The 27,937-nt window shown below is 41.8% G+C and overlaps 1 protein-coding gene across 1 annotated transcript; it reads left to right on the top strand.

Annotated features, from left to right (window-relative positions):
• On the top strand, positions 1-27,560 carry LOC108790145 (growth arrest-specific protein 6-like). Its single transcript, XM_018560359.1, has 12 exons — positions 1-111; positions 3,574-3,683; positions 4,094-4,283; positions 6,542-6,709; positions 8,375-8,540; positions 10,177-10,319; positions 10,532-10,757; positions 14,519-14,640; positions 14,845-14,903; positions 16,396-16,457; positions 26,949-27,145; positions 27,525-27,560. Exons 1-12 carry the CDS (start codon positions 1-3, stop codon positions 27,558-27,560), a joined length of 1,590 nt encoding a protein of 529 aa, XP_018415861.1.
• The last annotated feature ends 377 nt before the right edge of the window (positions 27,561-27,937 follow it).

Here is a 27,937-nt window from a genome sequence, read left to right as displayed (position 1 = left end):
ATGAGGATTCTCAGCCGTATATCCATTCCTATCATCTTGTTGCTGCTTTCCTATGGGGAGTCTACTACTGGCAGTGTACCACCTGCTTCCAGCCAGCATCAGAAGGGACAGGTAATACATTCTTTATTTGCACTTTTCTGTGGTTGAGACACATGTAGAGAAAAATGATTTACAAAAATAGCATCTATATGGAGGTTGTAAGATACATTTTATATGTAAAACTCAATTAACAAATATTGCATGGGGCTCCTCTAGCTTCCGAGTTTGGACTAGTGATACTTGTGAGGTTCTTTGAGGTGTCTATTAAGGTGAAGAAAGAATTAAGCCAATCTAAGCAGAAATGACTAATGATTCATAATTAAAATACCAATTCATGACAAACAAAGCTTTTCAACTGTTACAGTGACACTAAACTCAGGAAATACATCTTAAAAATACATTCAAGTACCTTAACTATTAACAAAAATGTATCTTATTTGTGTAGATCCTCAAATCATCTCTGAATTGGTGCTGACACTGTCCTTCCTTCTGGAGGGTGACTACTTTTGTTCCCCATGGTCCCTGTGTGTGTTGTAGAGAAGTCACCCCTCCAAGCTCACTTCTGTGATGGACTACAATCTCAATACAAATTAGTAAACTAAACGTGAGATTTTAGTCCATCACGGTAGTGGGCTTGGAGCGGTGGCTAATTTACAACACATACAGGGAGCATGGGGAACAAAAGTAGCCACAAAAGTAGGCACCAATTCAGAGATGTTAAGATACTTGAATGTATTTTTAAGATTTAACTCCTGAGTTTAGTGTCACTTTAAATATTTAATGCAAAAAACCTCCATTCCTACGTAATATTGAAGAATGTATATTTAACTATTTTTTTAGTATAATATGGGGAGATACAAATTCATGCAGATTAAATATCTTAAAGTAAGTTGCTATCTCAAACTTTCATGCATCAGTCTGATGAGATTGTTCTGCAGATTGTGGGTTTTATATAATAGAAGGATGAAAAGAAAAGGTGCAGAGATCCATAGCAAGGTATATATTAGTTACTATAGTTTGCAGCCCTATTGGCCTTTTGTATTGTTATAAAATAAAGAAATTCTGACATGCTATCTAAGCAGAATTATAAAAACATTTGTGATTTCAATGTAAACATGTATAACTAATCATTCATTGTTACCTAAAGAAAGAAGTCTTAGATGATACATCAGTGTGTTGTGCACCTGTCCTGTTATAACCATAAGGCATTTTTGGGGGACATATCTTTCATACCAGAGACAAACTCTGATCTTCAGGACTAGTCTGCAAATCTAGCATTTTGGGTGTCCCACGCAAGTGCACTATGGACTAAAATCCATGGTGGTAAAACCATGTGAGTTTTATCTGCCAATGAACCTTTAAAAGGTGCAGACTCCAGGGCTGTCATCCTGATCCTGCCTTCACTATGTAGTCAGTCACTGACTAGACCAATCACACAGCTGGTTGGTCTGAAAAATCTAAACTCCAGACCTGTCTTGTTCTGCGTTGCTTGTTGCAGGTCGCTGATGCAATACATTGCCAGGATCAGGATGAAAGCCCCAGATCCTGTTCCTCTAGAAATAAATCAAAAATGGCAGTTCGTATAATTCAGCCTAAGTAGGCTGTTGTAAATGAAAGCTTTAAAGAAATATGTCCTGTGTCTGACAACACATGTTTCTAATTTCTCTAAGTGTTTAGAATTAGACTTCAAATTTACCTTCACACTTTCTACCTATAGACTGTGTTCATTTAAAAAAAAAAATCTGTATTTTTACATTTTCTATTTGTAGGTTGAAAAGTGACCCTGTTGCTAGACCATTCATTTCAATGAAAGTCTTCCGATAGGATTATATGTATATAACCAGTATGATGCTTGTTATTTACCTGTAAAAGACTCTCTTATGTAGACATACAAAAGCCCTGAGATTGCTGCTTGGTGCCGTCATTTTGGATGTGATATCAGCAGCCTCAGCAGACTTAAGCTGGCCATGTATTATGCTAATTTGCATAGTGGGTGCCACTGTCAGGACCCTTTCAGTCGGCATCCCTTGATCAGCTGATTAAAGGAGCCGGTCGAAAAATCTGTGAACGAAACAGCCGGCAGCCAATGAGCTGTAATGAGCTTTCCTAAAAAGGGAACCCCAGGGTTTCCATGATCAACGCTCATAAGCATTCATGGAGTAATCTGTTCTATTTTTTTTTTTTTCGTTCAACCCACAGGCTGCATGAAAAAAAATGGAATAGTGTATGACCAGCTTTAGAGCTGTCATTCCGTAGTATTCCATTCCCTTTTCCCTTGGATGCTACACAGAAGGTTATGTAGGGAGGTGAGGTGACTGGTGGAGATGCTTGTGTTAGGGAAATTAGATTTTTTGTTGGTCATAGCAACCAATTAGATTCCAACTGTTCTTTCTTTAATCTAGAAATGAATGTGCATCTAAAGCCATTTTTTCCATTTTGAATAGAATGAAGAAGGGTTTGCACCCCTATCAGGTTTTTATTGCTGTCAGTGTCCCAACTGCAGAGATTCACTCATTAATTGTTCTTAGAAACTATTGTCAACAATATTGTGTGTTGTCGCCAAAACAGGAATAGAGTGAAAGTCTACCAAGGATGACAACTGTCCAAGAGAGGATTTGCCTCACTTTGGAGAAATGTCTTTTCACTTCCTCTTATGTTTACAAGAGATGAAGGGATATCTCCCCAGTGGGGCAAAGGCAGCAAATATAAAAACCAGACAGGAGATTTAACTCTTCCCAACTCTATCCAAAACTAAAAAAAAGGATCAGCTTTAGATATATTTAATAGTTACATAGTATTTGAGGTTGAATAAAGACATATGTCCATCAAGTCCAACCTATTGTGTGTGTGTGTATAGGTCCTTGAGTCATCTCATTCTTAAGAGTACCTGTACCCCCGTATATTACGGTCTCTCAGGAAATCGTCCAAAAGCTTCTTGAATGATTCCACACTATTTGCTGAAATCACTGATTGTGGCAACGAGTTCCAGACCCTAACCGCGCGAACTGAGAAGAACCCCCTTCACCCCTTGTGTTTGAATTTTTTTTTACTACCAGTTTTAGGTGGTGGCCTCTAGTCTTTGTTACGGAATTAATCTTAAAGAGTTTGTTGCTAATGTTGCTATGACTATTGAACATCTTGTACATGAAAATCATGCCCCCCCTTAATCTCCTTACTTCCTCCTTACTCTCCTTACTTCGTGAACATATTTAAATTTAGTAGCCGTGTCTCATAGCTCTGGTCCTCCATCCCTTTGATGAGTTTGGTTCCCTTCGCTGGACTCCCTCCAGCTCAAGGACATCCCTTCTGTGCACCGGTGCCCAAAACTGCACCGCATACTCCAGGTGAGGCCGAACCAGTGATGTGTAAAGTGGCAAAATTTTAGACTTTCAAACAAGGATTCTGATTGCTATGGGCAACAGTAACTTTTACTCTAAGCACACTCTTCATATCTCAGTCACTTTAAAAACTGGTCAGGACTGTGTAGAGAAATATGTTTCTTAAAGAGAGGTTACAAGAATTGGTCTTTTTCAGGACTCTTGTTTAGCTGGAAACCCAGTGAGATCCACACACATCCTGTATCTGGGAAATGGGGACCCAAAGAATGTCTTGCACCTGGAATTCCCTCTGTCATCCTTAACCAGGTAAAAAACATATCCTTTTAAATAATATGTGTAACCGACTTCCCATAACACAGAGGTTTTGGGCTGCAAAAACTGAAGCTGTTAGGCAGGTTTACCAGTCAATTCTCTGACCTACCGTAGATGAAATAAGAGTTTGATGGTTGGTTATATCAACACTTGAATAGGTATGATCAGGATAGGCACACCCCAGAATTCATACTATAATGCAATGTTATGTGCCAAAATGACCAATGCTTCTGCCTTTCAAAAAATGAGTATTTGTATGGGGACTTTAAGAGGCTATGGTGTGGCACTCTAGCTTTAGTTCAGATGTTTTATTCTGACTACAGATTTACTATAATACTGCAATTATTATACAACATTTATTGTATGTTCTTGTGGTGATTCACCACTGTCTTGTATGATTACAGCAATCTCTCCTCATTTTATATCCGGACATATGACTCGGAAGGCATCATATTCCATGGAAGTGTTGGTGGGAATAACTGGTTTGTACTTGGAATTCGTGATCAGCGGTTGGAGATACAAATGAGTAATGGCAATGGTCAAATGGTTCTCTCTAAGTGGGGACCACCTGTCAGCAATGGCAAATGGCAAAAGGTGAGAGCTGGAGGATACTATAGCTTCTGAATTTAACTGCAAAGGTATAATCGAGATAATGAGCACTTCTGATATTATTATTAGTAATAGCACACAGGAGCATCAGAAGTGCTTATTATTATGCCCAGTTATTGCAAGTGATGCTTAGGTCAAATGACATCTGGAGTCTGGTAGCTGTGGACAATGCACATCAACAGACTAAAGTAACAGTGGACAGCAGAACAAGATTTATGAAACACCCACAAAAGTGCTGAAATTAGTCATGAAACCATGGCAGGATCACTGAGGCTGCCATTGCTGATCATTATTTTTGAAAAGGCTTGTTACCTGGCTGTCATCCAAATGCTTTGGCTTTATTGCTTTCTGGGTCACTGACCTAACAAGTTTATCTTATCTTTATTTGAGATTCTGACACTCATTTATTGTGACACTCATTGAAAAAATCTAAACTGTAGAATATATTGCATACATGTTCCAGGTTTCCAGGTCTGAGATTAAAATTGTACTGACTCCAAACACAGCCAGGCAACTAACATTTTTAGAAGAAGGCCAGCAATAGCAGCTAGTGTCATGACAGGGTGACTTGGAGCTAACTGGCTATCCTACAGTACATACTGTGTCCCACAGTTGGTAAAAATAATTTCAAATGATGACATAAAAAAAAATCTGAACTGTGAAATAAAGTGTTGACTTAACAAAGATTAAGGAAATAATAGGCCAGGTATAAAGGTCTCCTGAGGTCTTTAGCTGCCAAGAGTCAAGGTCATCTTTAGTTAGGCTTCCCAATACTGTATACATCTTTTTTTTTTTTTTTGCCAATGTAGTTAATTTGTATATTTCAATCTTTTTCCCCGGCAATATGCCCTCATTCAGTAGAAGGTTAGGTATCCTATATACTACATTGACATGCACATTAAAGGGAAAGTATTTTGAGTCATTTTCTTTATTATTTCTAAGAGTTTATGTTGCTGTTTTATATCTTTTTATTACTTTGCGTCTTTATTTTACAAAAATGTAATAAGTAACAAAGAATTCCCTGAACTGTATGTGTGAGCTAAGGAGACAACACAGCACATGCTGCTTGCTTTGCAGTCTTCTAAAAACTTCCTACTGAGCCTCTAATAAGGGTTAACTGCTGTGATGACAAGTTCTGTAAACCAAAGGCTTTTTTTAGCGCTGTATCAGCAAAATGTGAAAAGGAGATTAGAGCTGCACCTGTTGGCTCTGAATACAATATATTACAATATATCTGATATGTCTGATAACCACATATGTGAATGCACTATATTAAAATGCAGTATTTCATATTTACCTGACTAAACCACTTTTTTTTTAAATTATATTTTTAAAAACTTATAACTAAAGAAACTATGTAGAAGATGCAAGGATTCTTCAAGAAAGGAGAGGGGGAGAAAAAGCCTAAAATGTTTAAGTGTGGTGGTTGGTAGATCAATAAACAAAAACTTAAAGAGAAGATGATCATTCTGGTGCAATTTCTCACATTTGCAAGGTTGTAAGAAGCAAATCGAGGAACCTGATTTAAAGCTTATGGATAATATATCTGGCTTTACGCGTTTATGTGGATGGTCGCTTTTGGTCGGGGTATTCCAGATGATCATTCACTGGGCAGTTATTAGATATCAGTGCGCGATGGAGTGGAGATTTTGACCGCAAAAGAACTGGAGGGGAGGTCAGCAGCGGTGCCCATGATAAATCGAAGTTGGTTTTACTGCTGCATAACAAAAAATACCTACCTTTATATAAAGAAAGAATTCAAAGTGCTTCCAGCCATCACGGGAGCCTCTGCTGACCTCACCTCCGGTTTTGGAGCCAAAACCTCTACTCTAAACTCTGTAGAAAACTCCTCTAATTTTCTTTTAAATTGCATATATATATATATTTGAGAGGTTCTTCCAACATTAAATTTAGGAGCAAAAGAGGCCGCTCTTGATAATCCTTCTGTAGGCTAACTTTAGAGAGCAGTTCTAGATGGCAAATCAAAGCACTCCATAACTGGTTGCTATGAGTTATTGTACTTCTTGTTCTTCCTTAAATTATCCACATTTTTGTACTTGCTGCAATATCTGGCCATTTAGGCAAAATTATTGCAATACACAGTGTGTGTGTGGACAGTGTTATGTTAATCTGCGAGCATGGGGAGTTCCTACATGCACATTTATGGATTCTGGAAAATCTGGCCAGCAGAAAACCTTTTTGTTGATTTTACTGAGCAGTCATGTGGATCTCTTGTCTTGCAGGTGACTGTGGACAGCAGTATTAACACCATAGATGTAAGATTGAATGGAGAGATTGTTGTCATGTTAACTCATCATGTAAAGAATGAGCCTGTGACCCTGGAATATGCTAATCTGGACATCATCCTGGGTGACCTCCCAGCAAACAGCAAAATCCAACTTCTCAGACCGGTACTGTAATCACATGAGATCTCTACAGCATTGAACTAGACAATAAATGATGAACTGGTTATAGAGATATATTCACTAAATATGAAAAGTTATTACTAGATTTTTCTCAGCAATGCTGTCGATTTTAGGAATGAGGTCACTGTTCAGACCACAGCATAAAATAAGTAATATGTACTCACATTTGTAGTTATCCTACCTTTATTTATCTGCATAGACTATTTCTAATGTTTGGCAGTAGCATTTTTAAAAAATATAAATAGGAGGCCCGTACTTGTACAAATCCTTTGTTGTTTTTCATTAAAAATGTTCAGTTGCTCGTTCTCTAGAGTATAGCTCTTCCTCCTGCCCCCTGCACGGGTGCCTCCATCAGCTAAGTGGCTGCTATGGAGGCACCCGTGCATGCTCGTTCCCCAGAGTGCCCGTAAGTAGCTGTGTGCGTCCCTCTCTGCCCAACAGTTTGATTCACAACCAGGAAGTTCAGGACAAAGGATCGCTTCGGGGCTTGGCGGTGGTGACTAGCGGCGCTGATAGGTAAGTGTGAGGGGGGACAGGAAACGCAAGAAGGTAATGAGCATTTTTTACCTTAATGCAGAGAATGTATTAAGGTAAAAATTGTGAAGCCTTTTGTAATCCTTTAAAGTGTATGTGAAGCCCAATGGCCGACTGAAGGAACGCACACAACAGACTGACAACATTCCTGCTAATTGAGAAGTAGTGGTTAATTGTTGTCAGTCTGAAGCAGGATGTCCATTTACTGGCAGGATCTTCAGGTAAGGAACTTTGCAACAGATTCATAAAAATAATTGACTTAAAAAACTGTATAAAGTGTGGCATGATGCCAAACATACAGAAAAAATAGTTATCGTTTATATACAGGCGCCATAAAAAAAAAACATTTTTGGACACATCACTTCCGGGCAATTTACCTACCATGTATTTTACTTCCTTTTTAAGTGTGCTGAAGTTCAGTGTGCCCCCCTCCCCACACCCACCACCCTTTCCAGAAGGTCTGTTAAAGTATCATCAGGAAAAATATACACATAGACACATAGACATTAAATATATAAACATAGGTGTACTCTAGAATGATTAGTATGGCAAGAAGAGTGAGGCTGCAGCTCAAAAATGCACCTCCTTCCTGACATGGGTTACAGAGGGTTCCAGCGCAGAAAAAAATGGCATGGTCCACCCTTTAATGTCGATTACTACTAAATAATATTAATGGCCCAATCCCTCAAGGTACTGACGCAATCAGCCAATACCAAGGGTGATCTTGCTGTGTTCTTTTGTAAAGCGCTTAACCTTTCACAATAACACTGGGATCACTAAGCCCAAGCAATCAGCCATGCAGGGTAAGGACCAATGCTGAATTCCTGTTCATTGTTGTTCACGTAAGTATCACTGTGGCCCCTGAATAATAGCTTTGGTGATCCAGGCACACAATGCAGGAAGTTTGTCTACGTTGGTGGGTACATACAGGTCCCGGGAGGGTTCATATATTAAGACCTTATGTGCATATGAAAGGTTTTATTTCCTTGCTTTTAATGGCAACACATTCCTTCCTATATGTAGTTTGCAGAGATAAAATAATGATAAATGTGGTCCATGCATATAAAAATAAGACTGTTTCAGCCAGTGTCAGTGATGTGAGCTGTACTGTTTTAGTTGAATCCTGCTCTAGATGCATGTATGAAGGACTGGGCCTGGGTAAAAAAGAGCACACAAGTTCTGGATGATGCCATGGAGACAGATGAGAACCGGCAATGCTTTGAAAATGAAGAGCCAGGCACTTTCTTCCCTGTGCAAGGATATGCCATCTTCAAGCCTAACTGTAAGTCATGTTCATTCTTCTATGGTGTTCTTTAACTCTGATCCTCTGCTACCTTCAACAGCACAGGTGTTCATAACTTCCAGACAGGAACACAGTTTTGGTAACTGAGGGTCCAGTCATGCTTGTGTACAGTTTTTTGGGGAAAGTCAATGTTTATTGTGACATTGGATCTTCAAAACTGCACCCAAGGGCCAAAAATGCACCTGACGTTGTGCTTCCAGTGCATTGTAAGGCAATGTATTCTTTATAATGTTCTGAGGGTTAGGTGCATTTGTTTAGTCCAGTTAAGCATGCTGGGGTGCCATAGAAAACTAATGGCAGCACACCACAATGTATATACACCTGTTTATACACCTCTTCATTTGAGAGGAGTAAACCCCAGGTAGTAAATACCAGCAGGAGTACTTATTCTTCACCACTCTATGCAAAACTAGAAGAGAATTAGAAAACAAAGATTTTGGGTTTGACATACATTTTAATGTGTTGTCATGGTCGTTGTCAATGGTTGTCAATTGGCCCTATAACATTTGAAGTCAACACTAAATTATATATTTTTTTCACAACAGATAGGACTTTGACATTGTAGCAAAGTTGGATTCATATTTTTCTATTTCTTTTTTTTTTTTAAGATTAAAAATTTCAAATTAAAAAAACAAATTCCAGTGATTTTTAAAGCTGTCCCAAATATTTACCCCAAAATATAATTAACAATGCATTGTGACTACAAAGACAGCACATACACATGGATTTACAAAACATTTTCAGCTTAGGAGAACTTTTTTTTAACCTGTAAACAATATATTGTTTATTGTAATATGCGGCGAAAAAACCCATTAACGTAACATTACAGAGAGGTCAAGCTTGTTTTTCGCAGACAGGAAGTAACACACTGGGGCCATTTTCACAGTTTTTCAATTGGAAACATTTTGATTGACACATTTCCAAGTGTGTTTGAAAATCATGCATTAAATGCAAATGTCAAGCAAAAAATCCAGGAGTGAAGGAATTTTACTTTTTTTGTGTGTGTGTTTGTGGGAGGGTTTTTGGATGCAGCATCCATTGTCCACATCCCATTCAACTCTCTAGCAAGAAGTAGACCACTAGGAATAGGAGGACATCTTTGGTGTCTACCCTTGTATGTATGTGTCACACACACATAAATACATACATACATACATACATACATACAGTTTTTCCTTTGAGGCTGTGGCAAAAAAAAACAAGTTCTGTTGATAAGACCAATCACAAATCAATCATGGGTTACTGGTCTCTTCAGTGTCCTTCTAGCTCTACTGGGGAGACGTACATCAGGTATGGAGCCCTGGAGAATCCTTCTCCCTGTGCCGCATGTAGAGACTGCTAGCCTGACTTCAGGGCCCTGTCACACCATCAAGACTGTGTTCTAGTGCGTTCGGAGATAAATGAGAACCATTACATCTGAATGCAGAAACTATTTAAATGGGCATTTTAAAATCCTGATAGCTGTATTTATATCAATACATGTATTTTTTTGTATCAAAAATGTTCAGTCCAGGCTGTGGTTTGTCTTCTGTTCTCCAAGTTTCCATATTGAATCTGATATTACTTCTGTATATGTTAATTTGATCTGTAATCATTTGTTCTGGGTCACTTATAGCATTCCTGTTACATACACGTGAACCCTGGCATCTATCGATTCAACTGTCATTCCGAGTCCTGGAGGATGGTGGGCTTCTCCTGGCACTAAATGGCGCTGGCAGTACCTCGGCATTGACCATAACTTTGGATAGTCAGAAACAGGTATAAAAACGTAAAAACGACTATGCTGTTGCATTTGAGCTGACTAATAAAACTGGATAAAGGGAAAATTATATTTGTGTATAGCACAGAAAATTTCTGATTTTAAGCTGTAGTAGAAATGGCAGCTGGGATCTTTCAATTCTATCTTTTTTATAAATCAATGTTAAATATTTATTTGTTGCTTGCTTTTAATGATCCTTGTTAATTCTCAGGTTCTAGAAGCTTCTCTACTGGACAAACTAGAACATTCTGTGACATTCCCGCCGGGTATTTGCCTCAAACACTGGCACACTGTGGATGTTCTAATACAGGCAAATCAGCTTGTGTTGAAGACAGAGGAGGCGACATCCTCCATGGACATGCCACCTGCTGATTTCAAAGCTTTGGAAGATATATGGGTGGATCCTAATGCATACATTTCTGTTGGTGGCATGGCAGGTAAATTATGACCACCCACCCCCAGATGTTTATTTGACTTCATAGTTCTCTGTGGGCTTCCTTCCACATTTTATGTGGTGCAGGGGTATAAATATAATGACACAGGCCCTCTAATTTAAACAAGTAATCCTACTCAAGACAGCCTTCTTTTTAAAATTCTTTATTTGTACACACATATGAACACAGTACAGACATGTGAAACATCAGGGCCTCATGGCCTGTCAAATGCAACCATATATATAAGTCCACTTTGAGAGCCACGCCTGGCCTGGCCATGCCCTACCGTCCACACATATCACGGTGAAATCATTAATCTGCACTAGAGCTCAATATGCATTTTCACTTTTTTATCTTAACAGTGATCCTAAATTTAACTATGAAATAACAGAGACTATCCCTCAACTCGAGTGGATAGTTCCATGTCAGCTCAGATAGAGCAAAAGAATAGATGCAGAAGGAAGGAGAGTGGAGGAAAACAAAAAGACATGACAAGACGACATCAGGGGTGTGGGGTAGACAATAGGTCCCAGTTCCCGGGTGCAGCTGTCTAGCAGCTCATAGAATGTATCCCACCTGACCATGTTGGCACTCCTAATGGGGAGCCCACTGCGGAAGCGCTATTCCGGATTGACCTGAGGGAACTCAGCCGAGTACCGAAACTGATACCAGCCCAAGTGCAAACAAACTTATGCTGGGTTTTATGTATTGCGGATGTCAAATCCTCCCATCAGTTTAATCTCCTCCACTCTCCGCACCCACATCTCCACCGAGGGTGCTCGAGATTGTCTCCATAATACTGGAATGCACGCCCTTGCCGCGTTCAGCAGGTGTATCAACAGCGAGCATTTGTATGCTTTTCTCGATAGTGGTGTCAGGTGGAGGAGATACACCAAAGGAGTGAATGACAGTGTCAGGCCTGTGATCTTTTGGGCTAGAGTGGCCACTTGAGACCAAAAGGGTACAACTTTAGGACAGTCCCAGAAGATGTGTAATAGGGAACCTACCTCCTCCTCACATCGTCAACATGTATCTGGTACAGATGGATACATCTCATGTAGGGCTTTCGGGACTCTATACCATCTGGTCATCAATTTATATCCGTCTTCCTGATATTTTGTTGACACCGACGCTTTAAGTGCAAAATGTCACATGCGGTCTATCTGGTCGTGACTATACTCCACTCCCAGGTCCGCAGCCCATTGCCTGACAAAGTAAGGAGGTCTAGGGGACTTCGTAGGCACTTGACCAAGTGAGACAACATGTGTCCCGCAGGCTCTGCCTTCTCACACATTTTTTCACTGTACTTGCAAGGCACACCACAACCTCAATGGCGGGTTAGTAACTTTTCTAATCTGGGTAACCGACATCCAGTGGGCCGACTCTTGGAATTGATAGAGCCGGGTATGCGCCGAGGATGCCAGTGACCTTGCCAGTGGGTTATGTAGACCCGGATGGAAGTGCGGGTTACCCGTCAGCGGTCTGAGAGATTAAGGCTGAGGAGAGAGCCCGGGGGATGAAGGTCTTACGGACTGCCTTCATCGTGGCACAAACCAGTGGGTTCGACCAATACGAGAGTGGCAGTGTCGGGGAAATCCAAGGGGCATATTGTAGGGGTGATAGAAAATGGAAGGGTTATGGTGCAGGGAGCTATCCTCTGGGATGCTCTTGCTCAAAAGTTTCTTCCAATAAAGTGCTGCAGTGATACAACTGCTTATATAAAAAATTATATTTTATTTATGATTGTTCAAAAATATTAAACAATAATATATGACACTAATAATAATAAAAATAAGATCCAGGGAAAACAGCCCATACAAAATGCTGCAACATTTCCCACATGATAACTGATTCACCTGTAAGTAAAAATACATTTACATACAACATTTAAATCAGTAGTTCTCAACCTGTGTAACATCAGGACCCACATTTGTCCTTTTTCATTAAGTCGCAACCCAAGTCGCACCGCACATACGGCATTGCAGTACTGCGTGTTCTGGTGCAGGCAATCAAACTGTGGGAGGGAGATATGTTTAGGGTACGATTCAAATTAATGGCAACGCAACGCACCAGAATGCGTGGTAGGTGCGATTGCATAGTACAGTGCGATTAACACACTGTACTAGTGTGAAAGGGCCCTCAAAAAAACTGACATGCATACACAACAACAGGCACAATATCACACACTCAGACACTCTCACACACTCACAGACATCCTCACACACAGATACACACTCCAAAAATGTTTTTTTTTTTTAAAGATCCATCCAGTCTCCTTCCTTACGAGAACTTGAGTGGACACTCAGCCTGGGATCCAGTGTGGGCTGCTGTGCTGTGACGGAGCGCCATACATACATGCATTGCTTGTACAGCTCCCTTGTGCACACTGTAGAGATGGCGGGAGCCAGAATGTGACGTCACCCTGGTCCAGGCACCTCTACAGGGCACGCGAGGGAGCTGTAAGCAATGCACGTATGGATGGAGCTCCCTCGCGGCCATACCTGCCTACGTCAGGATGACACTTTTGAATGGCTGCCCGGTGTAAGAACTGACAGCCCTACGCTAGGGGGAGGCTGAGGAGCCTCTCACCTAGTGCAGTGGAAGGCATGCGATGACCCACTGAACACGGCGTTGCGACCTATTAGTTGAGAACCACAAATGTAAATTATTATCGCAATTACTAATGCTAAGAATTTTTCATGAAAATTTTCAGAAGTGTAGAAACTACTGTTGATCTAGCCAGAAATGTTGTATCCTTGTCACTTCCTGTAAGCTGAACGAAAAGCAAAATAACCCTATTTTTGCCCCATGTAATGGAGATGAACAAAGAGGACTTATTTTAAGTCCAGCCTGGGTTGCAACCATGGCTTTCCCAATAGATACAATTGATGAGTGAGCATAGCCAGGAGCTGCATTGCTGGCAGAATAACCCGGTGGACATAAAGGAAGAAACCTAAAAAATTTCACTAATAAAGCCACCATATCTACGGAGTGGCAATCTGCAATATGTTACATTTTTGTTTTTTTTATTTAGGAACTCTTTAAGCAATACAGCAATGACATTCTGCTATGACAAATGTGCAGGTAGATAAGGCTACTGAACCATCTAGACTATTTATCTCTGCATTTTTCAGATAACACTGAGGTTAAATATTATACTGTAACTATTAATCAGGTGCTCCAACATCATACTACATTTTGACTTTAGGCTGAAAGCATTAATCCATTGCTGCTGCGGGAATATGTTTTATTATTAATCATTCATGTTAAATAATGTTCTGGGTTTTGTAAAACCTTCGTAAGTGGGCAGATCTCATTTCAGAAACTTCCCATCATTTCTTCTATACAATGTTAGGCCCTATTCACACCAGGGCGGATGCGATTCAGCACGGGCGTTTTTGGGCGTTTTTATTTGCGTTACAGGGCTGAAACGCAGTTAAAAACGCCCCAAAAACGCGCTGATCAGCACATTTCTATTCAAATCTGTTTGGAGTCCGCATCAGAAAATAAAATCGGCTCAGGGAGCATTTTGGGCAGCAGGCGGTTCGGATCCCAAGCAGCCATGCAATCGCATGAACAGTCCCCATAGAAATGTACGGGATTGTTCATGTCGGCGGCTCAGCGCGGACAAATCCGCACAATTGAACCGCGCTGGTGTGAACGCGGCCTTATAGTTGTAAGTTCCATTCTCTAATTATAAATTGTGATGTTATAGTTTTAGGTTCCTGTCTCTAGTTACTACTTGTAATTTTCTGCCTTTTCAGAACATTCAGAACAAGGAAACCTTTTTTCGGGATGTCTGAAGATCACTCTGCAAGGAAAAGCTGCAGACCTGGATACTGCCCATTACAAGCACCCTCATGTCCGCAGTCACAGTTGTCCTGTGGCAAAATAATGAGGACCCCAAAACATAATGTTGGAACACCATAATATTGAATTGTATAATCATTGTTAGAAGATTTCTTTATGTTTTTTTTTATAGTCATAGAGATATAAAATGATTTATTTCCTTTAAGTCAGTTTTTTTTATTAAGTTAGCCTTATGGTAGAACAAAGTAAGATTAGTCCATGTTTCCCGGTTGTGTTCTAGATAGTCACAGTTGTGCTCTGGATAATCCACAGTTGTGTTCTTGATATCCATATCAGCAGGTAATTTTGTGGACAGTCTGATTGCCAGTGTCTTGCACATATCGATCATTGCGTTTTCGTTCTTATATTGACTAATTGTGTGCTTAATTCTTAGTGAATAGGCTAATCGCTGATTGACTGCAACAAGAATGGATGATTAAAAGTGCAGAACATGTTTTACTTAAATTCTACAATAGTGTATCATTATTCAGCAAAATTCCAGTAAAATGAAACGGCTTCATTCTCTTGTTTGTCTTGTTTGACCATAAGATTTATTGTGAAGATGTACAAACACGCACAGATAGACACACATCAAAGAAGAAACCTTCATGTGTTTCACACAAAGTGCTTAATCATAAGGATAATATATAATCTAGCTGTCAGCTGATTGAACACTCCAGCTGGAAACAACGTGAAACAAAACTCAACCAGATTGCAGCTGATGCTATCCCCATAATAGATGCTTCATTCATAAGTATCAAGAATTAAAATCAAAATAAAATAAAAATACAAATAAAATACAAATTACTTTAAAGAAGAACTCCAGGTTTTTCTAGAACTAACCCTTGCAGTGGGGCTAGAAAGCCAGGGGGTAATCACACGCTGCCGGCTTCCTGATTGGCTGGTAAACCAGCTCCATGCTCCCTCATCACAAGTGACAAGGAAGCATGGAGCCAGCTACCCGGCCAATCAGGAAACTGGGTGGCATGTACTGACTCGCTGCTCGGCTTCCTGATACCAGAAGCTTAAGTATCGGGCCAGGCATCAGAGCATTTGGGCGAGTACAAGTAGTACATACTAGTATCGGTATTGGCGCATCCCTAGTTCAAATGACTATTGGCAGCAGCAAGTACTCGTTGGATGGGTTAAATGCCTGTTACCCCCGCTGCATGCTGTGGTTCCTTCCACTGGCTCATAGGTCCTGTAGTGACATAAAAGCAGGTGGGAGAAGACACAGCGTGCAGTGGGGGAGCGGGTATTCTACAAAGCATAATTGTGGATTACTTGCAGCGTCCCGGGGAGCAACAAATACATTTCAAGTCACAGCATGCTGAAGACATAAGTATATTGCCTCTTCTTTTAGTAGGCATGTTACTGCATAGAAGTGACCCTGTGCTGACAGTACTGTAAAGTGTATCCATTCATCCAAAGCCAAAACAAATTTTATATGATTGGATTACATAGAAGATGGAATCCCTGTTAAGGTTTACTCTCTGTGTTTTAGTGACCACTGTCATTGAGACTGAATGTCCGGGGGAATCCAAAACCTTCAGTGGTTACACTGGTTACTAGAACAGGAATAGAAGGGAAGTCTTCCAATGGGGACACTTGTTCTGGTGACAACTGTATAAGAGGGCATTTCCCTTACTGACAGTGGCTTTAACAACTTTCTATCCAAAATAACAACTATACAAATGTCTTTAGATATACTTTAAGAACCTTTTATTTAGTTGTAACAGCCATTATAAGGGAGTCCAACTTTACTACTATTGGATTTTAATGCATCTTCTAGTATAGAGAAAGCAAAGGAAGTGAGAACACCTGAAGGTGACCGGGAACACCTGGCACTGCAAGGTGAGGGAGTCAAGAGAAGAGACTATGGGGAAGAATGGGGAATGTACATTTCATTACTCTCCATCTATGACCGAAATGTTGTTTTTGAGAGCAAAACTCATTCCAGACACAACATTCAAGTTTATGCTGAGCATTGTAATAACAGGCAGTCCCGAGGTTACGAACAAGATAGGGTCTATAAGTAGGGTTGCCACCCGTCCGGTTTTCAACCGGACAGTCCGGTTTTCAACCGGACAGTCCGGTTTTCAACCGGACAGTCCGGTTTTGGTGTGTTGTGTACGGGTGCCCCGCCAGTGGGCACCTGGACACATCACACTCCATGGCCGTGCCGACTAGGGTTGCCACCCGTCCGGTTTTCAACCGGACAGTCCGGTTTTGGTGTGTTGTGTACGGGTGCCCCGCCAGTGGGCACCCGGACACATCACACTCCGTGGCCGTGCCGACACTGGCACTTGAAATTTTCCTCTGCCTCATCAGCGGTCACATGTGCCTTTCTCCTCCCTCCTCAGCTGCTATTGGCTGGGAGGGAGAGTGCAGCACCGCCATTGGCTGCCTGTGAATTTTAGGAGAGCTGGACAGGAACTGCAGAGAAGGCAGCTTGGGGCTTTACATGGTGGAAATATCGATCGTCCCCCCACCACCACCACCTGGAGAGGAAGAAGAGGGCATGAGGACATCAGCATTGTAAGTCCCTTTTCTATCTTACACTACTGACCGCATTGCACCACTTTACTTACCTCACACTGCGTCACTTTACTGACCTTTCCCTGAAACCCAAGTGTCGCACAGCCCACCCGAGAGTTGCACAGCCGGCACAAATCACCAGGCCACCTGAAGACATCAGGGCGCCAACTCAGAACAGCACAGAGTATGTAGCTTCACATTATTTTGTATTGCTGGATAATGTATTGCTGGGATTTGCAGTTCTCTGTAGATGGTCTCATTACTCCCTCCCCTAGCTGCCTCTCCTCACTCTCTCTCTATTCTCCCCCAAAATTTTTTTGTGGCGCTAGAGTGTTAGGGTTGCCACCTTTTCTTCAAGTGAAACCCGATCTATAAGTTTGTATGTAAGTTGGAACAGGTACATTTTTTTAAGTGTCACTTAAGTTTTTTTTTCTGTTATAGATAGCATAGGGAAGGGTTAACCCTGTACAGTTTGTTTTGCTGTGTGTGCCCCTGTTCAGAAGATTTCACCTCACTTTTTGTCCCTGTGACAATTGGATTTTGGGTTGTTGTGGAAACAAGGATTGGTGATAAAGCTTCAGTGGAGACACCTTTTTGCCATGATAACTCTTACAGGAGTGAATTTCCCTTCCTTGGGGTAGGTTTCCTCTCACTTCCTGTTGTCTCAAGGACAGGAAGTGAGATTAAATCTTTCTAATGGGGATACAGACCGCAATAAAAACCTCACAGTGACCCGGAGGAAGAGGCGGGCACCCTTCGTCTGAACGAGCCAACTTCCTGTAATGTACATACAGTACTATGAACCAGACCCAAAAAGGTGCGCACTCCTCGTCAGCACGAGCGCGGTAGCATTACAACTACCCCTGCTGTACAGTAATAGCCTCCGTTTGTAAGTAGGAGTCGTATGTAAGTCGGATTTTTGTAAACTCGGGGACTGCTTGTAGTTGCTACCAAGGCACAAAGCTCCCAAACTCTTCCCTGTAGACCATACCTCCAAACCTGAGATGAAAAAGAGGAACACCTTCCATCACAATAGACATGTGCGATTTGTTTCATTCTGAATGGAAATTTGGAGATTCAGATGTTTCCGAATTACAGAAATAATTAATGCAAACGAATCCAAATTTACAATTCCGAAATTCGTTAGCGGTAGTCTGTGTGAAATTTCGTTGTAGCAAAGTGACATTAGAAGAAAAAAACTTTTTTTTTTTTGCAGTCTGCAGAAGGGGAAAAAAAGAGAGACCAGACCCCTGATTTGAGCACAGGCAGGGCAGGAAAAGGGGGGGGCGATCGAGCGCCCACCCTCCCTACGCCTTACCAGGCCACGTGCCCTCGGCATTGGAAGGGTGTCTAAGGACCTTTTCCCCACAACCCTGACCCAGTGGTTGTGGGACTCTGCGGGCGAGGGGGCTTATTTGCATCGGGGTACCCCTTTAAGGTGGCACCCAAATGCCCCCCCCCTTGTGAATGAGTAAGGGATACTTGTACCCCTTCCCATTCACTAAAGGGTTAAAATTCAAAGTCAATAAACAAACCACACTTTTAGAAAAAATCTTTTAATTGGAAAAAAAAACACCAAAGAGCCAATTTTTGACTATTCCTTTAATTACAAAAAAAAGGGGCTCCTTTGATGTGATCCAGCGTCAATCACAATGTACAATGCCCGCCGACCTGCCAAAATAAAAAAAAGTTCACTTAAGTTTTTTTTTCTGTTATAGATAGCATAGGGAAGGGTTAACCCTGTACAGTTTGTTTTGCTGTGTGTGCCCCTGTTCAGAAGATTTCACCTCACTTTTTGTCCCTGTGACAATTGGATTTTGGGTTGTTGTGGAAACAAGGATTGGTGATAAAGCTTCAGTGGAGACACCTTTTTGCCATGATAACTCTTACAGGAGTGAATTTCCCTTCCTTGGGGTAGGTTTCCTCTCACTTCCTGTTGTCTCAAGGACAGGAAGTGAGATTAAATCTTTCTAATGGGGATACAGACAGCAATAAAAACCTCACAGTGACCCGGAGGAAGAGGCGGGCACCCTTCGTCTGAACGAGCCAACTTCCTGTAATGTACATACAGTACTATGAACCAGACCCAAAAAGGTGCGCACTCCTCGTCAGCACGAGCGCGGTAGCATTACAACTACCCCTGCTGTACAGTAATAGCCTCCGTTTGTAAGTAGGAGTCGTATGTAAGTCGGATTTTTGTAAACTCGGGGACTGCTTGTAGTTGCTACCAAGGCACAAAGCTCCCAACCTCTTCCCTGTAGACCATACCTCCAAACCTGAGATGAAAAAGAGGAACACCTTCCATCACAATAGACATGTGCGATTTGTTTCATTCTGAATGGAAATTTGGAGATTCAGATGTTTCCGAATTACAGAAATAATTAATGCAAACGAATCCAAATTTACAATTCCGAAATTCGTTAGCGGTAGTCTGTGTGAAATTTCGTTGTAGCAAAGTGACATTAGAAGAAAAAAACTTTTTTTTTTTGCAGTCTGCAGAAGGGGAAAAAAAGAGAGACCAGACCCCTGATTTGAGCACAGGCAGGGCAGGAAAAGGGGGGGGGGATCGAGCGCCCACCCTCCCTACGCCTTACCAGGCCACGTGCCCTCGGCATTGGAAGGGTGTCTAAGGACCTTTTCCCCACAACCCTGACCCAGTGGTTGTGGGACTCTGCGGGCGAGGGGGCTTATTTGCATCGGGGTACCCCTTTAAGGTGGCACCCAAATGCCCCCCCCCTTGTGAATGAGTAAGGGATACTTGTACCCCTTCCCATTCACTAAAGGGTTAAAATTCAAAGTCAATAAACAAACCACACTTTTAGAAAAAATCTTTTAATTGGAAAAAAAAACACCAAAGAGCCAATTTTTGACTATTCCTTTAATTACAAAAAAAAGGGGCTCCTTTGATGTGATCCAGCGTCAATCACAATGTACAATGCCCGCCGACCTGCCAAAATAAAAAAAAGTCCCGCCGCACGATGACCGCCTGAACCTGACGAAAACTCCTGTCAAATACCGCATAGCATTCGGAGCTACCAAATACCATTCGGGTCTGTGAGCCGAAGTGTCATATGAATAGTATTCTGACACATTGGGTGTGATTCACTAACCTAAACACACGCACGTTGCATACACGCATGATGCATATATAATGCTGCTTCACAGTTTAGACAAAAATGGTTAGCTCATGCATTTACATTCCTGCATTCATCAACGCATGCAACACAACGTAGAGCTAATTTACACAACATCACCTTGCAATTCATGCTTGGCTTTGCACAACACACCTGCTGGGTGTGTACACGCTACAAAAGGTGTCTAGATTCCACCAATAGATCATGCTGGGAGGGAACACACTACAGAGGTGTATACATGTTCGTGGTGTGTTTATAAGGTTAGTAGATCAACCCCCTTGGCTCATTTAGGTAATGGGCACCCTCTGCTGTCCCTCCAGTTTTAGGGATTATTAAGAATTTATGACAAAAATTACTGGTTAAACCCAGAATAGGTTTTTTTTTTTCTTTTATGCTGGCTCTTCAAAATAACAAACAAGATCATTAAGGCTCCATTCAAACCTAAGCGTATTGTCGCAGCTGATTCAGCGTGTAAAATGCTCCACCCAAGGAATCCCATTCATTTCTATGGCCCCGGGTTCACACCTGTGAGTTTTGTTGCAAGCAGAAATACGACTGTTGATCAAAATAGTATATGAGCTACTTTGGGGCCGATTTCAGCACATTTTGTCCCATAGACTCAATAGAGAACGCTTGCAAAACTCAAAATAATTGTGACTTAACCTCCTTGGCGGTATTCCCGATCAGACCCCCAGGGAGGTTAATATACGTGCAAAAAGATGCACATGAAACATGCGTAATAGGTGTCTCCTAGGTGTGAATGGAGCTGATTGGCTAGGAAGCCGGCTTCTCTTGTTTCTAGGCAGGAAGGCTTCTTGACCAACCAGGAAGCCGGGACGCAAGTCATGACATTCCGCCCTGCTTCCTGATTGGTTAGAAAGCCAGGCTGCTTACCAACAAGTGACGCTGGCTTCCTAGCCAATCAGGAAGTCGTGCTGCACATCATGACCCCCCTCCCGGCTTCCTGATTGGCTAGGGAGCCGCCTTCACTTGTTCCTAGGCAGCCTGGCTTCCTGACCATCAGGAAGCCAGGAGGCGGGTTATTACGTACCGCACCAGCTTCCTGATTGGTTATGAAGCCAGGCTGCCTAGCAACACGTGAAGCCAACTTCCTAGCCAATCGGGAAGCCGGGAGGCAGGTCATAACCCACTGCCCGGCTTCCTGATTGGAAAGGAAGCCGGCTCCATGCTCCCTCGGCACTGCCAGTCAGAGGGAGATCTCCCTCTGACCGGAAGTTCAGGTATCGGAGGTGAGTATCGGAGCATTTGGGCGAGTATGAGTACTCGTCCGAATACTGTGTATTGCCGCCAATACTAGTATCGGTATCGGTGCATCCCTAGTACACACGGAGGGAATTTTGGTGGATTCAGCAGGAATTCAATCTGGGGGTGGCCCTATCCCCTCATTAGATCAACTTTTGCCCAAGGGACATGCTGGAAAATCATGGACTGAACAGTGCTTGCAGGCAATCAGCTTGTTCTGCTACCAGAATAAAAAGCACACAGCGGGAGATTCTTCCACGCATGCCATCATGGATGGAGGAATCTGTCACATTTTTCTCATTCAGCCTGTGGGTCTGAATTAAAATGAAATGTAACCCTGTGTCACCCAGTTTAAAACTGCAAAAGAAAACCGAGAAAGATGAGAAAGGCATACAGTATGTGTGTGTGGATAGATAGATAGATAGATAGATAATCAGCTCTTCTGTTTAGTTGTGGTGGTCATGGCATGTGTACTCTGCTGTTTTCTGGCAGATCCATTAGTAGTATAATGTGTATAATAAAGGATTTGTATGTAGAGATAGTAGTACAGGGAACAGTCAGGGTGACTAGTCCGGTAACACGCCCAGGTTAGTTCATTGTCACAGAGCTCTTGTTGGGACGTTTGTAGACACCATAGAAACAGCAGCTCCCTGCCAGACTCGGCCTGTCCAGATCTCCACCAGCAGGTACTGTACATCTCGTCACATAAACACTTCACTCTCTCTATTAAAAAAGCATTTTACATTTCCAGTCCTTCTGCTACAGTACATAGCACATATAGCACAATACAGCTCACGTTACACGTGGATTTTCTAGAACATACAAAAAAAGTGCAAATTAGATGAGATGTGAGTGACTGTACTGCAAGATTACAAGCAATGTCTGCAAGCAGCAGAAAATCTGCAGGTTGCTCAATCCCAGGCTCAACACACACGTTACAATCTGCTTGTACAATCTCCTTTACTACGCCAAAAAACGTTGAGTTCAGGTGCCTTTGGAGCTCATTTGTAAATGTGCCCAGACTCATGTAATGCTTTTCTATGACTGAATGCATACCTAGACATCCAGCAGTGTCTAGGTTCATTCAGTCTGGAAGCATTCTGGGTCTGATTAGCCTGGTTTGACGCATGTAAACGCAACTAAGCCCAACACAGGAGAAAGTGATCTGGGAAGCATAAAGTTGTTTTCATTTATCAGATAACTTCTCTTGTGCTTAAACACAGCTGCCTAATAGTGTGCATTAGACCTTAGATCTACCAACAAGCATGTAGTACAAGGGCTTCACTGATTGAATACAAACTGATTGCATAGTTTAAGTTGGTCCTCATATTACATAGTTTTGGTAAATCCATGTTTTGTTGTAGAAAGATTGTACGGTCAGATTTTAACGTCTATGTTGACCCATAGATCTACCAACAATGTAGTGCAAGGGCCTGCCTGATTGGATACAGATTGATTGCATGGTTTAAATTGGTTGTCATATTACATAATTTTGGAAAATCTAAATTGGATTGGACAGAGATTGTACATTGATATTATAAAGTGTATGGTAACAAGCCTTAAGTAGTGTATACAAGGTAGATTTATGGACACTATATCTTGTCAGAACGTCTGATAATGCCATCTGAGACTTGATGATTGTCATTCGAAATTTCGTTTGATTTAACATTCAATTTTGGAATAAATTTAGTTTTCTGAATGAAATCCACATTCACTGTTAGAATTTCATACGATTGAGAAATATTTTCCAACATCCTCCTTCAACCTTTTTCATCACTGCGGCCGAAATTGATCGTCGGTTTGACCCCATAAACTATGAGAAAGTCAAATGAACGTTCTGAAATCATTTTCGTTCATATGAAATTCTATCCGTGTTTTCGCTACCTTAGGGTACACACACTCTGGTGACTTTGATTTCATGGTTGACAGTTATACATTTAGACTTCAAAGTCTCTTCCTGCAGTATCTGCTACATATACTTGCAGTGGGTAGGGCATTGTAGTTGGATGGCAGTCCTTAATTTTCATACAGAAATGGTGGAAATTGGAAATTGTTATGAGCAGCACACAAGATTATGACACTCATGCTTCTGACATCTTATACTGATAATACGTGACCATTACTGCACAAGATGCCGATATGAATCCTAAGTGAGTTGCCTTAAAGGAATTGTCCCAGCATATACTTCCCTGTTTTAACATCAGCATTGTAATAGGAACACATACTTGAGTTGTTTTTGATAATGCAATCAAAGCTTACTTTGTAGTGAGTGCTGCCTCCCGACTGCCCATCACTTTCATCAACTTCCTGGATTCCCAGTGTGCTTTGCATCTCTTTCCCTGCTGCTTGATGTGATGTAATCTCAATTTCTCAACACTATATATCCCATTATGCTTTGCTTCCTGTAAGCAATGACAGTGTTACATTGTTCAGATGTTGAGTTTTAGTTCAGTAAAATGCCAGAAGAGGACATGACTTTGACTGGGAAAAACCTTGGGGGCACCTGGAATAAAGAAAATCTGTTGTATGTCCCCAGAGGCATGAGTTTTATCACATGTCTGCGCTCATAACTATGGGTACTTAATGTCAACAGTTTTGCGGTATTTTCCCATACATGTCAGGCCGTTGTCCGCATACATACTGCCACTTGGCAATGGTCTTTATTATTGTGCATGTTTGCGCACATACATAGTTTGTATTTTATTTCTATACTTTATGCCTTATTTTGTATGCCTCACTATTCTCAATGAAAACATTTTGTGAGAAAAAGAAAAAAATCTGTTGTATGGCCACATCACAGTGATAGTGGGAGTGGCTTTAAGGTTAAACAGAACCTGAGACTAATCCCAGTATACACTAACCACTAGGGATGCACCTATACCAAGTATTTGGGCGAGTACTCGTACTCGTCCAAATGCTCCCGATTGTTAGCTTAAAGTGACATTAAACCCTCAGATTTTTTAACATAAAACAATACTGTAATGTGTGCCTTACGGTAATCCATGGTTGTTTCCCTTCTCTTTGCTGCTCTTCCTTTTAAATCCTTATCTCTTCTCATGCTTGGGCAGAACTTCCCTTTTCAGCTGAGGGCCTCTTCCTGTAGTGCTGGCTCAGGTTACAAGCCTATACAAACGTATACACAGACACCGTGTATCCATTCCTGAGACAAGGCAGTCTGCTGCAAAACAGAAGTTCTGCCCAGCATGAGAACAGATACAGATTTAAAAGAAAGAGCAGCAAAGAGAAGGGAAACTACCATGGATTACAGTAAGGCGCACATTACAGTATTGTTTTATGTTAAAAAATCTGAGGGTTTAATGTCACTAAGTTTTTTTCAATTCAGCATAATAATTTTTCTCGCATAAAATGATAGTAAGTTCACCAAAGTTCTACCAATTACAGTACCGTGTTTCCCCGAAAATAAGACACTGTCTTATATTTTTTTGCCCCAAAAAAACACACTAGGTCTTATTTTCAGGGGATGTCTTATTTTTTTTTAATGTGCAACAAAATGTACAACAATCTAAAGTTATCTGGTATCACTCCGCCTGTCACAGTAACTAGCGCTATAGAGAGGAAATATCGGCTAATGCGGCTCTGCTCCCTCCGCCGCCGCAGCCTTGCTTTCTACTGCGCTGGCTTCCTTTGCCATCAGGGGCAATGGTACCAGCAGTGCAGCAGTGGGAAATCAGACAGTGGACAGCGCGGTAAAGTACGGTACCATTTACTGTTACACATTACAGTACAGTACCATTACATTAAGCAGTGCCTTCAGGGGGACAGCAGTTGGTGTAGTATGGTACTAGAGTGCTCCCTGTCACTGTGCTGGCCGGAGGGAGTCCCCTGTCATCCCCTTAATATAGTATGTCACTGCAGGCTGATACCATCACTCCTGCTCTTTAAGTTTCCCCTCACATGCTACCACCAAACTAGGTCTTACTTTCGGGGTAGGTCTTATATTGCAGGAATCTTGAAAAAGAGTGCTAGGCCTTACTTTCGGGGGAGGTCTTATTTTAGGGGAAACAGGGTAGTAGCTAAGCATAAAGGCAATTCTGTAGTAAGTTGAAGTGTTGTTAAATTTGATATAATCTCTTAACTCCTAAGTTCCAGAAGATATGAATCAAATCTTTCCAGTTTTGGGAATACCTCCAATAGGTCAATGGCTAGAAAGGGTAGAATCTAGTAGGTTTAGCTGGTGTTACATAGATTGGGTATACATATTTATTTCTGGCAGATACCAGAGTGGTAGAGGGTAGCTTCCAAATCTCTTCCCAGTCTTCTTCATTCGATGTCAGGGAAGTCCAAAAGCCAGGAAAGTCTACACAGTTATACATTATGCATATCTGTAAATACCAAAGGTGCTTGTATTGTTAGTATACACACCTGGCAGGACTTAACAATTCACTTTAAGGTTACAGGGCCCTGTCACACCATCAGGAGTGTGTTCCAGTGCGTTCGGCCTCTGGAACGCACTGGAACGCAACCCGGCCGGCTCAGTTTTTTTGGGGGTGCATTGAACTCAATGGCACCGCAGCCACGCCCCCCCACCCGTGGTGTGATCACCGGCACCCGAATGCGTGGTACATTAATGCCTGCGTTCCGGCCTAGTGTGATCTGCAAAAAATTGTGTTTGCAGCATGTTTTGCAGATCGTAATGTGCCACGTGTTTAGGTCCCGGTGTTCTATCAAAAGCTCCAACTCATCGAGATCTCCTACTACCTCACTTCCGGTGGTCAGAAAGACTGGAGCTCTGTACAGTTGCGGTGCACATGCGCGTATAGCGTTTTCAGAACACTCATCGAGTTTGCCACCTGCTGAATTATTGTTAAAATGCAACTGTACAGAGCTCCGTCAGTCTTTGTGTTTTGCAGTCTAACGCCGTCTGGTCAAAATCTCCAACTTGCAAGTGCCCGGTGAGGTAGTTGGAAATTTCGACGATAGAACATCGGCAATCGCACCGCGGGTGGGGGGCGTGGCTTCGGTGCCATTGAGTTCAATGCACTGCCACACCCCCTCCCGCCCCAAAAAACCCTGAGCCGGCCGGGTTGCGTTCCAGAGGTCGAACGCACTGGAACACACTCCTGATGGTGTGAAAGGGTGTGACAGGGCCCACAGTCACACCACACGGGTCAGTGAAACTTGATTTTATAACCAGTTCTTAGTAGCTACACATTTTCTTCAACAGCATCCACATGAGAAAATGCCTTGGCTGTTATCCATGTGATCACTACGCGGGGAGCCTGAAGCAGCATTTTCAGCCATTCTGTTCCCCTATATGTGCTCTTCCCAGCAAGCCTACATACTGTACATAGCCTAAAGATGGCTTTTGAGTTTAGGTTTGCTTTACTGCTGTACTATGTGTAGGTTGGTGTGGTTTTTCTTATTGTGTGAAAATGTTGCCTGTTTGCAGGAACTATTACTGATGCCATGCCAACAAAGACAAAGAAGAAAAGAACAGGAGCGGAATTGAAGGCTACAGACACTTCAGTGCTAAAGAAATTTCTGAAGAGATACGAGAATCATTGTGCTCAGTGCCAGTCGTCTGCCAGCCCCGCAATAACCCAAGCACTGAAAAAATGTATCCAAAATGGCACCAACTATCTCAGAGTAAGTTTGCTGTTAAAAAAGTCAACAATAAAAAACACTCTAGTGCAGAAAGACTAAAAGAATGTTCATTGCATCCTAAACACTGATGCAAACATATGCAAATAAAGAGCTTGTGCCAGGTATCTTTAGAGGTTGCCATAATCAGTTTTCCTAATGGCAAAATGTCCTGTAGATTGGTGTGAGGAAATTTTAGCTCCTATCCTATTCTAAACATTTTAGGTCAACTGCAGGTGAAATGCACTCTGAATCGTTTGAGAAATATCTGGTACTGGTGAAAAACCAATGCTAATGACCCAAGCCCAAGGACTACGGACAAAGGCTTAAAATAGTGCATGCATGAATACCTGCAAAATTGTGATTCTTGTGGCTTTCCCAATAGGTTTTCCAGTTGCTGTGCAGGCATAGCAAGACCTAGGACCTGGGCTAAGTGCAGAGGTCATAGGTTTTCTATACCACCTATACATTTTCATAATGGGCAACGACCATCACTACACAAATCCAAAGTCCTAATGCCCTGTGTTCTGCATTCTCATTTTATTGACAGCTGGGTTTAGTAAAACAAGTAACAAGTCGGTGATGAAACAGAAGGAGAGGCGGGATTAGCACAGAACTAGAACCTGATTGCATGGCAAAAAACAAAAGCATTTCCTGTTGAGAACTTTCTGTGCATGAATTATTGCATCACTACCCTCACATGGTAGCATGGTCCCCTGAGCACCCGTCCTGACTTCCTGTTTTACAATGACACCCTTGTGTGTAGAGGTGGACCGAAATGCAAATTTCAAAACCGAA

The sequence above is a fragment of the Nanorana parkeri genome, unplaced genomic scaffold, assembly GCF_000935625.1.
Source record: "Nanorana parkeri isolate BGI_ZX_2015 unplaced genomic scaffold, ASM93562v1 scaffold452, whole genome shotgun sequence".
NCBI lineage: Eukaryota > Metazoa > Chordata > Amphibia > Anura > Dicroglossidae > Nanorana > Nanorana parkeri.
The sequence above is the reverse complement of the archived record's forward strand: the minus strand, read 5'-3'. Positions and strand labels throughout refer to the sequence as shown.

Bases quoted from the DNA above. Each gene is read 5' to 3' on its own strand.
- LOC108790145 (XM_018560359.1), top strand. From the start codon at position 1: ATGAGGATTCTCAGCCGTATATCCATTCCTATCATCTTGTTGCTGCTT. The intron at 112-3,573 runs GTAATACATTCT...GGTCTTTTTCAG, and splicing joins GCCAGCATCAGAAGGGACAG to GACTCTTGTTTAGCTGGAAA. The intron at 10,758-14,518 runs GTAAATTATGAC...CTGCCTTTTCAG, and splicing joins TTCTGTTGGTGGCATGGCAG to AACATTCAGAACAAGGAAAC.